This window comes from Rana temporaria, chromosome 13 (genome assembly GCF_905171775.1).
Source record: "Rana temporaria chromosome 13, aRanTem1.1, whole genome shotgun sequence".
Lineage (NCBI taxonomy): Eukaryota > Metazoa > Chordata > Amphibia > Anura > Ranidae > Rana > Rana temporaria.
In genome coordinates, this window is record NC_053501.1 from 45033948 (window position 1) to 45048602 (window position 14655).

The window sequence follows — 14655 nt, forward strand, 5'->3', positions numbered from 1 at the left end:
CACAGCTGCGGAATCTGACTATAAGCTGTGCTACTGGTCAGGTACCATGGTATGCTGCTGTAATTCTTCAATGCAACTTGCATGTGCTGCTTCCACCATCCGCTTTTCACCAAAAGTAATCTCTACACTTTGTCATCATATGCTCAGTTTTAAACATCTAAATTTGGTGCATGTGCTAATGTTTTAGGAGCTCAAGTTATCTCAATTTTTTCAACCCAGTGTCAGAATTCTTTTTTTTAATTTTCCACAGTGCTTCTTTATGATGACTTTGAAAATCTGAATGCTTTTCTTCAGCGTGGTATCCTTTACACAGACCTAGGACTGTCGTCTGAGGCTACATTTGACTTTGAACATGTACTAACTTTGGATAGGTATGTTGTGGTCTTCTTTGATCTATTTTATTACATTTTGTGTATGATATTTAATGTATGTATGAGGTTATAATGTACAGTGCCTTGAAAAAGTATCCATATCCTTTGAAATTTTACTTTACTCTGATTCCCCTAACTAAAATTAGTGTAACCAATTGCCTTCAGAAGTCACTTAAAGCGGAGTTCCACCCAAAAATGGAACTTCCGCTTTTCGGAACACAGGAAACACGTGGAAGAAGGTGCTCTGGTCAGATGAGACTTAAATTTAACTTTTTGGCTTAAAAGCAAAACGCTATGTGTAATGAAAAACTAACACTGCACATCAACCTGAACACACCATCCCCACCATGAAACATGATGGTGGCAGCATCATGGTGTGGGGATGCTTTTCTTCAGCAGGGACAGGAAAGCTGGTGAGAGTTGATGGGAAGATGGATGGTGCCAAATACAGGACAATCTTAGAAAAAAAACTATTAGAGTCTGCCAGACCCTAAACATACAGCCAGAGCTACAATGGAATGGTTTAGATCAAAACATAATTATGTGTTAGGATGGCCCAGTCAAAGTCCAGACCTAAATCCATTTGAGACTCTGAGGCAAGACTTGACAATTGCTTTTCACAGACGCTCTCCATCCAATCTGACAGAGCTTGAGCTATTTTGCAAAGAAGAATGGGCAAAAAGTTCACTTTCTAGATGTGCAAATCTGGTAGAAACAGCCCCAAAAAGACTTGCAGCTGTAATTGCAGGGAAAGGTGGTTCTATAAAGTATTGACTCAGAGGGGCTGAATACAAATGCACTCCACACTTTTCAGATATTTATTTCTAAACATTTTGAAAAAACATTTATCATTTTCCTTCCACTTTACAATTATGTGCTTCTTTGTGTTGGTCCATCACATAAAATCCCAATAAAATACATTTACGCTTTTGGTTGTAAAATGTAAAAAATTGGAAAATTTTAAGGGGTATGAATACTTTTTCAAGGCACCTTACATTAATTATAATTTGTGAACACATATAAATATGATACTGATTAAATAGTAATTAAATTCATACTATTCATTTTCTTTTACACTTCCTGATAATTAATAATTTGTTATTACATGATTTATTGAAATTTAAACTGGAATTTGCAGCATAAAATCATAAAATATCCTTTACCTTTTCATATAGGTATCAGCTGTAAGCAAAGTTTTCTTACAATATTTTCATTTTGCCTTTGTATAAACTGATGCAAAGTATAAAAGTCATACATTTGTGTGTGTGTAGGGGTGTATTTTCTGGGTAGTGACTACTAGGCATGGCAAACCTTTGTTTTGCACTAATACATGGTAGCATAGGTTTGGTCTTGAGCCGCACTCATTTTATACTGTTTATGACTCTGTTGTTGTTTCTCCTCAGGACTGTGGCTGTGGCACATGTGAATTTGGGTCTAATCTGCCTTCTGCACCGAGAACAATATTCCCAAGCAGTCCACCACTTCTCTGCAGCTATAAAAGTGGACCCTCTCTGTGTTAGGGCATATCTCTGCAGGGCACAAGCTTACAGACAGGTACCTGTTGTATCTTTTATCACTTTGTAATTGACACTGTACTTTACTGCAAGAACTAGGATTGAGAAAGATCTTGAGCACCGTGAGGAAGAAATCATTTACATGATATGGAAAATGGTGGATGTGGCCAAATTGCACTAAGAGTGGGAGGTGCTCAAAGAGGTGTATTGGTTAGCACTTTTACCTAGCAGCAAAAGGGTCACTGGTTCGAATCCCAACCACAACACTACCTGCCTAGAGTTAGTAAGTTCTCCCTGTGCCTGGGTTTCCTCCGGGTACTCCGGTTTCCTCCAACACTCCAAAGACATGCTGGTAGGTTAAATGGATCCTGTCTAAATTGGCCCTAGTATGTGTATGTATGAATGTGAGTTAGGGACCTTAGATTGTAAGCTTCTTGAGGGCAGGGGCTAGTGTGAATGTACAATGTATATGTAAATCGACGGCGCTATGTAAGTACCTAAAATAAATAAAATAAGAGGTATGGTTCAATTAATCCTGAACATACTCACTATATACACAACATGCATAAAATACAGGTGTTCAGTACCCATAAAATATGTTATAATTTTTGTTCCACAAGCAAAAGTCTCACAGACATGACTCTAACCTCAGCATCTAAAAAAGTGAGAAAACATCAAAGAGTGGGTGTGGCCTAAAAGAACATTGTTAAATATAGCCAATGTATAAGCTTACTCGAAGTAAACACTGTACACATATGCTGCAGTTCTTCCACCCACAAAATATTCCTTACTTACTGCACCACATTGGTGGGCAGCGTATGTGTCCCTTTACATTGATGCTCAGTGTGTGTGAGTCGCATTCACAGGAGGAACATCCTGAGCCAGCACCGGCCCACACACCACCAGGACTACACAACACAGTTGTACTGAGCCCCTCATCTTCTCTTTCTGGTCCAGAACTGCCAGCTAAGCGAACACTGGTACCTCTATCACAAGTCCTGGAGTAGCACTCCACATTTCCGGAGGTAGTGGTATGTCCCAGTGTTCTATGTATCACGCTTCTCATCCTCATAAAGGAAATGTCCTTAAGATGGGTGGGCTGAATAAGAGTTGGCTGCAGAAGAAGCTGCTAAACTAAAAAAAATAAAAGAAGGCATTCACAGAATTGGGACCTGAGGAACACAGTAGGAGATTCAGATCATGTGCCCTGAGACCTGGAGCTAAAGACACCACTGGGAAGAGAATGACAGTAGATGAACCATCACTGTGCAGCTTCTCCCTTCACTGTCCAAAAACAGGCAGAGGTGGGTCCAGGATGACCTGGACTCAGAGGAAGTGGGTTGAATGAGAATAATGCTGGCTATAAGATTAAGGACATCTAGTGGCAGAACAAAAGCACCGGGGAGAAAATCTCTGGCTTTAAACTGAAAATTGCAGTAACTCTGGTTTTGTTAGTTTTTATCGTTTTTATTTGCACATTTGTATTGTGTTATTTTTACAATTTGTTTTTAAATAATACTATGTAATTTATTATATATTGGATGGTTGAGATTTTCCCATGTTATACTCCACAGCAAAAAGATTTGCAGAATGCATTAAAGGATATAACCCGTGCCATCCATCTGCATCCAGACTCACCGGAACCATATATAATCCGGTTAGTATGTCTTATATGCATAACTAAATGTAATTACTGTGCAAATATGCAAAATAAAACTGTAAACATTTCAAAATAATTTTGATGTATGATTTTGACATACATTTTTCTAGGACTCTTAGCTCAAATACACCTTAGAAAATACAGGGTTAATAGAGGGTTATATACAGGGTTAATAGACAGAATTGCAATTCCAGAATTCTGGTGGACAGGTTATCACCTGAAAGCCAAAAAAGCTTACCTTGTACAAACAATTGGAACTCCAATGTGTGTTATATAACAGAGAAAATATTGCAATTATACAAATAATAATAATAATAATAAAAAAAGATATAATAATCAAAATTCTTGAGCATGTGGATTATGTAAATGTAGTTATGATAGATCACCACTAGATGGTGCAAGAGGTCTATTAACTTGGATAGTTAATCATAATTATAATGGGGCTTTTAAATCATACAATCCCAGGGAACTCACAAACTTCAATTTATAGAAATTATTATAACATTTACGATGTGTGCAGTTAAATATTAATACAGTTAAATGAAATCTGTATAAAAATGAAGCAAATAAACCTTCTGCTGATAATGTTTCCACCAGATATATAGAGCATTGTAGATGCAAGTGGATTATCTGTAGAAGTCTATATTATAAAAAAAAAAAAGCTGTAATGCCACTTACACACGATCGGTTAATCCGATGAAAACGGACCGATGGATTTTTTCATCAGATATCCGATGAAGCTGACTTTCATCAGTCTTGCCTACACACCATCGGTTAAAAATCTGACTGTGTCCAACGCAGTGACGTAAAACACAACGATGTGCAGAAAAAAGTTCAATGCTTCCGAGCATGCGTCGACTTGATTCTGAGCATGCGTGGATTTTTGACCAATGGATCTCCCCACAGACGATCGTTTTTTTTCTATCGTTTTTTTAACCATCATAAATGTTTAAACAGGTTCTATTTTTTTTTTCACCGATGGGAAAAAAAACGATGGGGCCCACACACGATCGGTTTGTCCGATGAAAACGGTCCATCAGACGAACCGATCGTGTGTGCAGGGCATAAGTAGTCTAGTTTAATACATTTCAACCAGTCATCTAGCTAAGGTGACAAGTAGGACAACCCCAATCTAACCAATTCAGTAACGTTTCTGTGCACAGTCGCCGTATACAGCAGCGTGAGATGTACTGTATATACACAGATCAGAATTTCTGGGAAAACTGCACATGGGAAGCATGTCAAGAATACAGTGGAAGGAAGGTGTATTGTGAAGCAGTTGGCATTGGCTCGTATTTGTTCCGGTGGTCATTTTGTAGAGGACAGTTTCCTAACTGAATGCTGGTCATTTTAAATAGCATAGGTGGCATTGAGACGTTATGAAGTTTGCTTATAGAATATTAGCAGATGGTTTAGCCAGGAGAGTGACCATTTTCCACTGAACTATTAAAATCCAATAAAAATGTATGCAAAAAGGCTTCTGCCATACATGGAAGCCCAATATACATACTCTTTATAACCAGCCACAGACCTCTCATTCTCCAGTTGACTGTAGTGTAACATCTACATTTAGGACATTTAGCCAACTCCAAAAAAACAGTAGACCTTCTTTCTGACCATTACCAAGAAGACAGCAAGTCATCTATAAACACTCTTTATACATTTTGCACAGCAGTGCTTACTTCTAAGGCAGGGGTGTCAAACTCATTTCATTGTGGGCCGCATCAGCATTATGACTGTCCTCAAAGGGTCCGGTTGTATCTGTAAGCTCAGATGTCCAGCATATCCCCTCCCCTTACATTAGATATCAAGAGCCACCCCACCATCAGAAGTTGAGTCCCCCACTCTCCCTTACATCACAATGCACCCCCCTTTCCTCATGCTGCTGCTGGGAAGAAGCTGGATGCATTGCTTGAAAGCAGAAGGTATTGGTCTGGATGAGAACCAGAGGAGGGCTGGAGCTCTCCTGCAGCTACAGGAGAGGTGCGAGGGCCACATGGGTACTTATGGGTGGGCACTGGGCATAGATGGGCATTGATGGACACTGAGGGGTGGCACTGATGGACACTGAGGGGTGGCACTGATGGCATTGCTGGGCATCACTCCAGTCAGTGCCCATTTGTGGGCACTGATTGGCATTTATTGTGCTCTTTTTTTTTTATAGTTTTTTTTTATTGTTGCTGTTATGGTGCCATGGTGGCTTCCCTGGTGGTCCAGTGTGGGGATCCAAGGGGGGCTGCGCTGATAAACAATCAGCGCGAACCCCCCCTGTCAGGAGAGCCGCCGATCGGCTCTCCTCTACTCGCGTCTGTCAGACGCGAGTGAGGAAGAACCGATCAACGGCTCTTCCCGTTTACATCGTGATCAGCCGTGATTGGACACGGCTGATCAGGTAGTAAAGAGCCTCCGCCAGAGGCTCTTTACCGAGATCGGAGATGCAGGGTGTCAGACTGACACCCCGCATCACCGATCACCGCGTTGCGCGCCCCCACGGGTGCGCGGCGGCTGTTATCCTGCAATAGACATCAAGTCAGGATTTCAGAACCACTTCCCGGTCGTCAATATACTATTGACCGGGCGGGAAGTGGTTAAAAGTGATTTGTCTGTTTTTTTGTCTATTTGTGGTTTGTACCTCCTGGTTGAGTGCTCTCTCCAAATGCATTTTATTTAGCCAGATCTGCGCTAGCCAGATGAATGTTGGGTAAATGTAATTTCCTCAATATAACATCATTAAAAATAAGATATAGGAGCAAAGTATGTAGTCAACTCTCCAAATTATTTAGTTCAGGTGTTTCCATTAAATGGTATTGTTGCAACAGCTTATAAAGACAAGTGTAGCACTATCCCCAAAGGATCTGCTGGTTTGTTTTGGGTGGCATGCTACATCTGTATCTACGCCATCTAGGGTACTTGATGAGAGTTGCAGTAAAGGGAATGTCCACACAGCAAGTGTATTTTCTGTGCTTTTATTACCCAGCCGGGTAAAAACGACAAAATGGTAGAAAGGTGAAGGGATAGCAATAGGAGACAGCAGATTCAGGTGTAACTGAATATGGGAAACAGTCCTGCTTCCAACGATAACTTTACTTCGCCACTCCAGCCGGAGTGGGTATAGAGCACCTGGACAAGCCTCTCTCACCAGCCTGGCAGCCAGAGTGTCACTTGAACTTAGGATTAAGTCTCTGCCACAGACCCTCCTAAAAGGTTGGAGATAATAATGGTCTGGAATCCTCTCTCAGTAGATTCAGCACTCAGATCTCCTTCAGGTAGATTTGTGGAATTAGCTGCTGACAGGTGACCAACATCCAGCCTGTCAGAACCAAGGTAGTCCTCCGATGAATGGACAGGCCCCTTCTGGAACACCAGCCTCGTGCTTGGTATCCTTCGGACAGACTCCCCAGCGGCCAGCTTCCTCCAATTGGACGGACAACTCGGGACCACCTTCAGATTGGGGACCCAGTCAATCATTGGGTCCGCACAGCAGATCAATTGCTTCGGGCCAACATGGTTCTGGAACCAGGAACACTGCGGCACACCCCGGCCAGGAGGGCCATTTGCAGGGGGTGTCGTGGAATGGCTACCCCAATGGTGGGCGCCACACGAGGAAGAGACCTTGAGCGAATGGCGTCTGCCCCTAAATACCCCTCCCCAGCATGCACAGCGAGAGGTGGCCCAACCTTCCGATTGGCTGCTGTGGAGTGATACTCAAACACTTGACCCCACTGCTGCCACCTGCCGTCCGGGGGTGACGGGAGTCCCCGGACAAAAGGATAGCACACAGCACAGCCAAGCTAGAGCAGAGACCCTAAAATGAAACAATTAACCTAGTTCAGAGCTAACTATTTCTCTGAACTTTCCCCTAAATTTAACATAGCACCGTCTCTGAAAATAGCCAGGCGCTAAACAAGCTTATGTAGATGTTACACTCAGGTGTCCAGAGGTTGGCCATATACTGTATGGATTCATGTCACTGCACTAGCATTGTTATTTAGCTGTGCTGGGAACTCAGTGTGCTCTCCTCCAATGATGAGACTTGTCCTGACATGCCCCCCGCTGCACAGCCATTCACAAAACGGTATTTATAATGTTTTTTTTTTTTTATCTATACAAAAATGTTTTGCCTTTCATTTCTATTTTAAACTGAATGGGCTGTTTTACAAGGTGATCGTTTATAATCACTTTAACACAGTCATGTGATCATCTGTACCTCAATTGTGGTGGGCAGGTTCTTTTGAGGAGGGTAGGGGGCAAAATGATCATGTTCATGTCTGACAACAGGGTAGGGTACTAGGTGCTGGCACAATGATTCATTTACAGGTATGTGGAGATGGACTGGTGGGCTGACTAAGGAGCTTGGAATAAAGTATTACCGTTCATGGCCCTCCAGTGCAAATAAAGCAGTATTAACCACTTAACCCCCGGACCATATTGCTGGTCAAAGACCAGAGCACTTTTTGCAATTCGGGACTGCGTCGCTTTAACTGACAATTGCGCGTTCGTGCGACGTGGCTCCCAAACAAAATTGGCGTCCTTTTTTCCCCACAAATAGAGCTTTCTTTTGGTGGTATTTTATCACCTCTGCGGTTTTTAGTTTTTGCGCTATAAACAAAAATAGAGCGACAATTTTGAAAAAAAATTATATTTTTTACTTTTTGCTATAATAAATATCCCCCAAAAATATATAAAAAATCCTTTTTTTCCCTCAGTTTAGCCCGATACGTATTCTTCTACATATTTTTCATAAAAAAAATCGCAATAAGCGTTTATTGATTGGTTTGCGCAAAAGTTATAGCGTTTACAAAATAGGGGGTATTTTTATGGCATTTTTATTAATATTTATTTTTTTACTAGTAATGGCGGCGATCGGCGATTTTTTTTCGGTACTGCGACATTATGGCGGACACTTCGGACACTTTTGACACATTTTTGGGACCATTGGCATTTTTATAGCGATCAGTGCTATAAAAATGCATTGGATTACTATAAAAATGCCACTGGCAGTGAAGGGGTTAACACTAGGGGGCGGGGAAGGGGTTAAGTATGTTCCCTGGGTGTGTTCTAACTGTAGGGGGGTGTGGCCTCACTAGGGGAAATGACTTATCTTCTGTTCATACATTGTATGAACAGAAGATCAGCATTTCTCTCCCTGACAGGACCGGGAGCCCCTAGTGGCCTGCGCGAGAGCCGACGTTATATTATGTGCTCTCGCGCAGGGGAGCCGACCTGCCGCCGTAAAGCGACGGCGGCTGGTCGGCAAGTGGTTAAAGGAACTGGTGGGATGACCAGGTAAGAACCTGGAATACAAGGAGACCTTTACAATGATAAAACCAGCTCAACTCGCCAACCAGTCTGATTACAAACCAAATTAACCTGTCTAACAGTATGCGTTATAAACAGGGGTTAAGTTCGTACACATTTGCTAACGACAACTTTACAATATGTAACATTTTTTTTGCTAAAAGAGGATGTATTTTTAGTATAATTATTGACTTTGGGTGGAGTTCAACTTTAACAGTTGAATTATCTGCATAGGTTTAAAATGGAAGACTGAACAGTAATATCACTAGCTGTTATGCATGCATAAAAAAAATCACTGTACTATTACACTATATATATATATATATATATATATATATATATATATATATATATATATATATATATATATATATAAAATATAATATGAACTAGAAAGCAGATTACAACAAATTTATTTGATTTTGCTTATTTTTGCAAATAAACATCAGAATTAGACACATAGAGAAGGTCAAAAGTTCCTTTTTCCCCATAAGGTTGCTGTAAATCATGTAAAAACTAGATCATTATCTTTTTATATATATTTTGTTTTAATGAGAGCCACAGGGTACAGCCAGCATAATCAGTTGGGAAAGGTCACATTTCATTATGACTCTGCTGATATTAACAAATAAAGGCCATGTTGGTCATTAGCGATTACAATGTCTGTCTCCTGCAGGGGACAGTATCTGTATGAGATGAAGAGATATGATCTTGCCAGCTTCTGCATTTACCACGCAGCTGAGATGACTCAAGGTAGGCAGTGATATCATTAACATTACATATGTTTACTGCATATGCACAGAACATTAATGTCTGCACAATGTACCTCTGCAATATACTATATAGAAGATGTCTGTCATCTTAGTAAAGGGTAAAAACATCTGCTTCTCTGTTCAATCATCTTTAATAAAAAATATCCCAATAACTTTATCATTAGGTTATCGGTGTGCTGGTAATTTTTTGCTACCCGAACTACAAAAAATAGAGCACACCTTGCGTCCTGCACCATCCTTCCAATGTAAGCTGTACTTTCTCTCTTCAGCTACTAGAAGGTGCGGTGCATATAGAAAGTATAAGGTCAGCACCAATTTAAGAAGACTTCTTAAAGGGTCACTAAAGGATTTTTTTTTTAGCTAAATAGCTTCCTTTACCTTACTGCAGTCCTGGTTTCTTGTTCTCATTGTTCGTTTTTGCTCTAATCCTTCTCTGTTCTGAACACTTTCTGGTTGTCTGTTTCCTGATGAAAAAAGTCATGGGAGCTTTCTCTCTGTGGTCACTAATCAAGGAGGTGTGATTACTGTGTGTCTAAAACCCTTAACACCAATCAGTTTCGTTTTCCAAACCATCACTGCCCTGTATTGGCTCTATGCAGCAGAGAAGCAGAAAACATACAAAAACAAAACTGAAACTGTAGGTACATTATATGATTGATTTTTATCTATTTTTTAAAAGGAATCAGTTAACTATTATGTCTCCATAACCTGTAAACAGTCATTTCAGCAAAAAAATATGTTTCCTGTACAACTCCTTTAACAAAGTTAAAGATTGCAGACTTTACATACCACCCTACCTTGCTCTTTCAGGGAACTACATTGAGTCATATATTGACAGTTAATTACTCTGATTGATATGTTGGCCAGTGGAACTCATTTGCATGTTCAAGACTTCAAACAGGTGCAAAATTAGTAACACCACGGCGGTTATTTACTAAAGGCAAATCCACTTTGCACTACAAGTGGTGTACAGCAAGTGCACTTGGAAGTTCATTTGCTGTAGATCTAAGGAGGACATACAAGGAAAATAAAAAACAGCATTTTTGCCTGCACATGATTGGATGATACAATCAGCAGAGCTTTTCCTCAGATTTACAGCAATCTACAGCAAATGCACTTTCAAGTGCACATGCAGTGCACTTGTAGTGCAGAGTGGATTTACCCTTAGTAAATCGACTCCATATATGAAAACATACCTGCAATATGATAATGAAGATGGATGAATTTTTGGATGAATCCGAAGTTCTTCTTATACCTGCTTTGTAATTTTCTTGCTTCTTGCTTCCAGGCCAATCTGTTTTTTTTTTTTTTTTGAATTAGCAAAAATTGGTGATTGATAAAGGGACTTTGATTTGCTTACCCAGTCACTAGTATACAGAAGTTTAAACCAATAGCATACAGTAAAAGAAGATATTGAATGCATACCTGTCCTTTAGGTAGCAAGTTCAGTCTTTGCTCTGTTGCAGAGCTATGGGTGACAGTGATGTAACTTCCAGGGTGAATCAGACAGTGGGGGTTATTTACAAAAGGCAAATCCACTTTGCAGTACAAGTGAAAACTACAAGTGCAAAGTGCACTTGAAATTGCACTGAAAGTGCACTTGGAAGTGCAATCACTGTAGATCTGAGGGGGACATGCAAGGAAAATAAAAAACAGCATTTTGGATTTACACTACAAGTGTACAGCAAGTGCACTTGGAAGTGCAGTCGCTGAGGATCTGATGAGGACATGCAAGGAAAATAAAAAACAGAATTTTTGCCTGCACATGATTGGATGATAAAATCTGCAGAGCTTCCCCTCATTTTAGATCTACCTCTTAGATTTAGAGCGACTGCACTTCCAAGTGCAATTTCAAGTGCACTTTGCACTTGCAGTAGTTTCAAGTCATTATCAATGATATTCAACGATAGTTAGCCAACTCACTATGATACTTATCCGGTTTAGGGATCAAGCATATATGAGCTCTATTAGAATCTGCATCGAGCGCCACAACACACATAAAAAAAAAATTGCAGGTGGGGTGCCAGCAGTGGGTGAAAGTTCCTCTAATAGGAGGCCGAGGAGCCATCCGCCCCCGGGGTCCTGGACGCATTACGGTTTGATCCCAACCAGTACTTCCGCCATAGTAATATCCCCCTTCAAAATCTCACGGTGAGAATCTGAGAAATATGGCAGGGCCACATCCTTAAAAAGTAATTCAGGGCCTCGGGTGAGCAGCCACCCTGCGCAGTGTATAGGGAGGTATAGTAGTAATGTAAGAGTTCCGTTATTTTCTGCGGGTTCTGTGTCAAATTTCCACTAGGTGGTCTAATCTTACAGTTCGACAAAATTGGGGTGTAAGCCTACGGGCCAGCATAGTACCCGGCTTGTCCTCCAATGTGTAGAAGGAAGCCTGGGTCCACTTAAGACTCTCATCTGCTTTAGTTATGAAAAATTCAATTCCAACCAAACAGAATCTATTTTATCTCTAAGGTCTAAGTCAGGGTGTTGTTTATGCTGGACCAGCAGGTCAGACAAATCTTGTGCCTTGCAATGCATAGTGAAGCAACGGATATGTGAATTCCTGCCCTTGGTGAATAGCACAGCTGAGATTTGGAACGCAAGCTGGCTTCAATGCATGGAGCGATGTGACAGCCACAGATTTGGTTTGCTGGATAGACTTAGGCCTTGTACACACGATAGGTTAACCAGAGGACAACGGTCTGAAGGACCGTTGTCTTAGGTTAACCTATGAAGCTGACTGATGGTCCGTCGTGCGTACACACCATCAGTTAAAAAACCGATCGTGTCAGAACGCGGTGACGTAAAACACAACGACGTGCTGAAAAAAACTAAGTTCAATGCTTCCAAGCATGCGTCGACTTGATTCTGAGCATGCGCAGGTTTTTAACCGATGCTTTTGCATACTAACCGATGCTTTTGCATATTAACGATAAAGCAAGTTCTAATTTTTTTAACTTAAGGTTAAATAACCTATGGGGCCTACACACAATCGGTTTGGACTGATGAAAATGGTCCTTCAGACCGTTGTCCTCTGGCTATCCTATCATGTGTACGAGGCCTAAGTGCTGATCAGAGAGCACTTGCAAATGTGAGTTGGCATTTTATTTTAACATAAATGCTTTTATATGGAATAAATATGTTGCGCAATGATAGCATCTTTTTTATTATATGATTGAGCGAGAGAGGAGTGCAATAGAACATACAGTATCCCTGGATGGATAATAAAGATCAAGGTTACATTGATTATCACAGTTGATTCAGCATTCCTAGTGGAGTGGATAATTACCCTTAATATTGGAGGATGTCTGGTGAGTGACTAGATTTGATGGTGGAGGTTTATACACACACAGGGGTGTTGATTAGCATGCACAGAACAGAATTGGAATTTGGAATCACTGAGGATTGATCAGGCACCAATTAATTCTGCACAAGTAGACTTTTTGTATATATTATGAATTCACGTATGGATATATGAATATGCATTAATTTTAATTAGTGTGGCTAATATAAATAGTATCAATTCTCGTTCCTTGTCACTTATTTAAGAGTCAGAATGTTTTTTAAGAAGGGACGCTATTTGTATATGATATCCCCTGATTGTGGCTTTGTGGGCCGCCCAATTAGTCACAGGGGATGGTCCAAATTTTTTTTCTAGTGACATGGTCATTTTACAACTTCAATTCCAAAAAAGTTGGGATGCTGTGTAAACTATACATAAAAACAGAATGCAATGACTTCAAAATCTCATAAACCCAAATTTAATTAACAATAGAAAATGGAAAACATATCAAATGTTTAACATGAGAAAATGCAGTGGTACTAACAACGAAGAGCTGGAATAACATTTTGTATCTAATTAGGTTAATTGGCAACAGGTCAGTAACATGACTGAGTATTAGACATGTGCACACTGAAATATTTTGTTTCGGAATTTCTTTTCGTCCGAAAAATATTTTTTTTTTGTTACTCCTGAAATGTATTTTTATTTATTTTGCATTCGTCCTAAAATCCGAATTAATTAAGGTCGAATCTGTCATTGAAGGCTTATGGTGTCTGTCGAATGTTCTAAGAAGATTCGAGGGAGCAGCTAAACTGTACGACGCCGCAATCGTACATTTCTGGTCGAATGTTCCGCCTACAAGCTATAGAAGAATTCTAATGTTGTATGACAGTAAGTAGTAATAATTATATTTATAAATTATTATTACTAGTCAACTAACATTTGAATTCTTCTATAGCCTATGGGCCGAGCATTTGACCGGAAATGTACGATTGCGGCATTGTACAGTTTAGCTGCTTGTCAAATCTTCTTAGAACTTTCGACAGACACCATAAGCCTTCAATGACAGATTCAACGTTTGTATGTTTTTCGCTGCTTCGTCAATTCTTCGTTGTTTATGTCGAATGGTCTAGCCCAACACTGTCTCTATAATATGCAAACAAAACGACTAGCCCTTCCTAAAATCAAAGCGCTTGTGGAAGAGAGGAGAGAAACTAAATGAAAATACACAGAGGGATTATAATCACCTCCCTCTAGGACAATAAAAAAAACAGTGATGGTAAAAAGCTGCCACCTTATCCCATCTACTGAGATTTTAATTTTTTATATATTGTAAGTGCAATTTTAAAGGGGAGAGGTTATAAATAAAAAGTTTGTACGGTATTACACTATTGTGGCTTTTTTACCTCTATATCTGAGCACCAGTCACTGGATGCGTTTATGTACCCTTTTGAATCTGAAGAAGTGGAGAGGCATTTTTGAGTTCATACAACGCTGAATATACAATACCTTTTGGTAAGAGCAATTACAACAGGGGTGTATTTAGACCCCGAATTATCTTCACGAGTGGTGGTTCTGGTGGAAGAGGATGAGCATTTCAAGCTGTTGAGATCTCTTTTGCTTTTCTTTGAACACGGACTCTTGTTTCTACTGTTTCTTACCTGTTAATGATCTTCACCATCTTCACTTTTTCAGATATAGTGTTTATTTATTAGAAAAAAAAATATATATAGATATATGTTTTTAGGTAGCGCCG

At 40.1% G+C, this 14655-nt stretch overlaps 1 protein-coding gene across 2 annotated transcripts in view; it reads left to right on the top strand.

Moving 5' to 3' along the window:
- TTC6 (tetratricopeptide repeat domain 6) overlaps nucleotides 1–14655 on the top strand; it is a 174676-nt gene that overhangs the window by 89753 nt on the left and 70268 nt on the right. For both annotated transcript variants that reach the window (XM_040333738.1, XM_040333739.1), the window contains exons 17-20: nucleotides 251–371; nucleotides 1775–1925; nucleotides 3460–3542; nucleotides 9520–9596. In XM_040333738.1, coding sequence (XP_040189672.1) covers nucleotides 251–371; nucleotides 1775–1925; nucleotides 3460–3542; nucleotides 9520–9596 — 432 coding nt within the window. The remainder of the gene's footprint in view (nucleotides 1–250; nucleotides 372–1774; nucleotides 1926–3459; nucleotides 3543–9519; nucleotides 9597–14655) is intronic.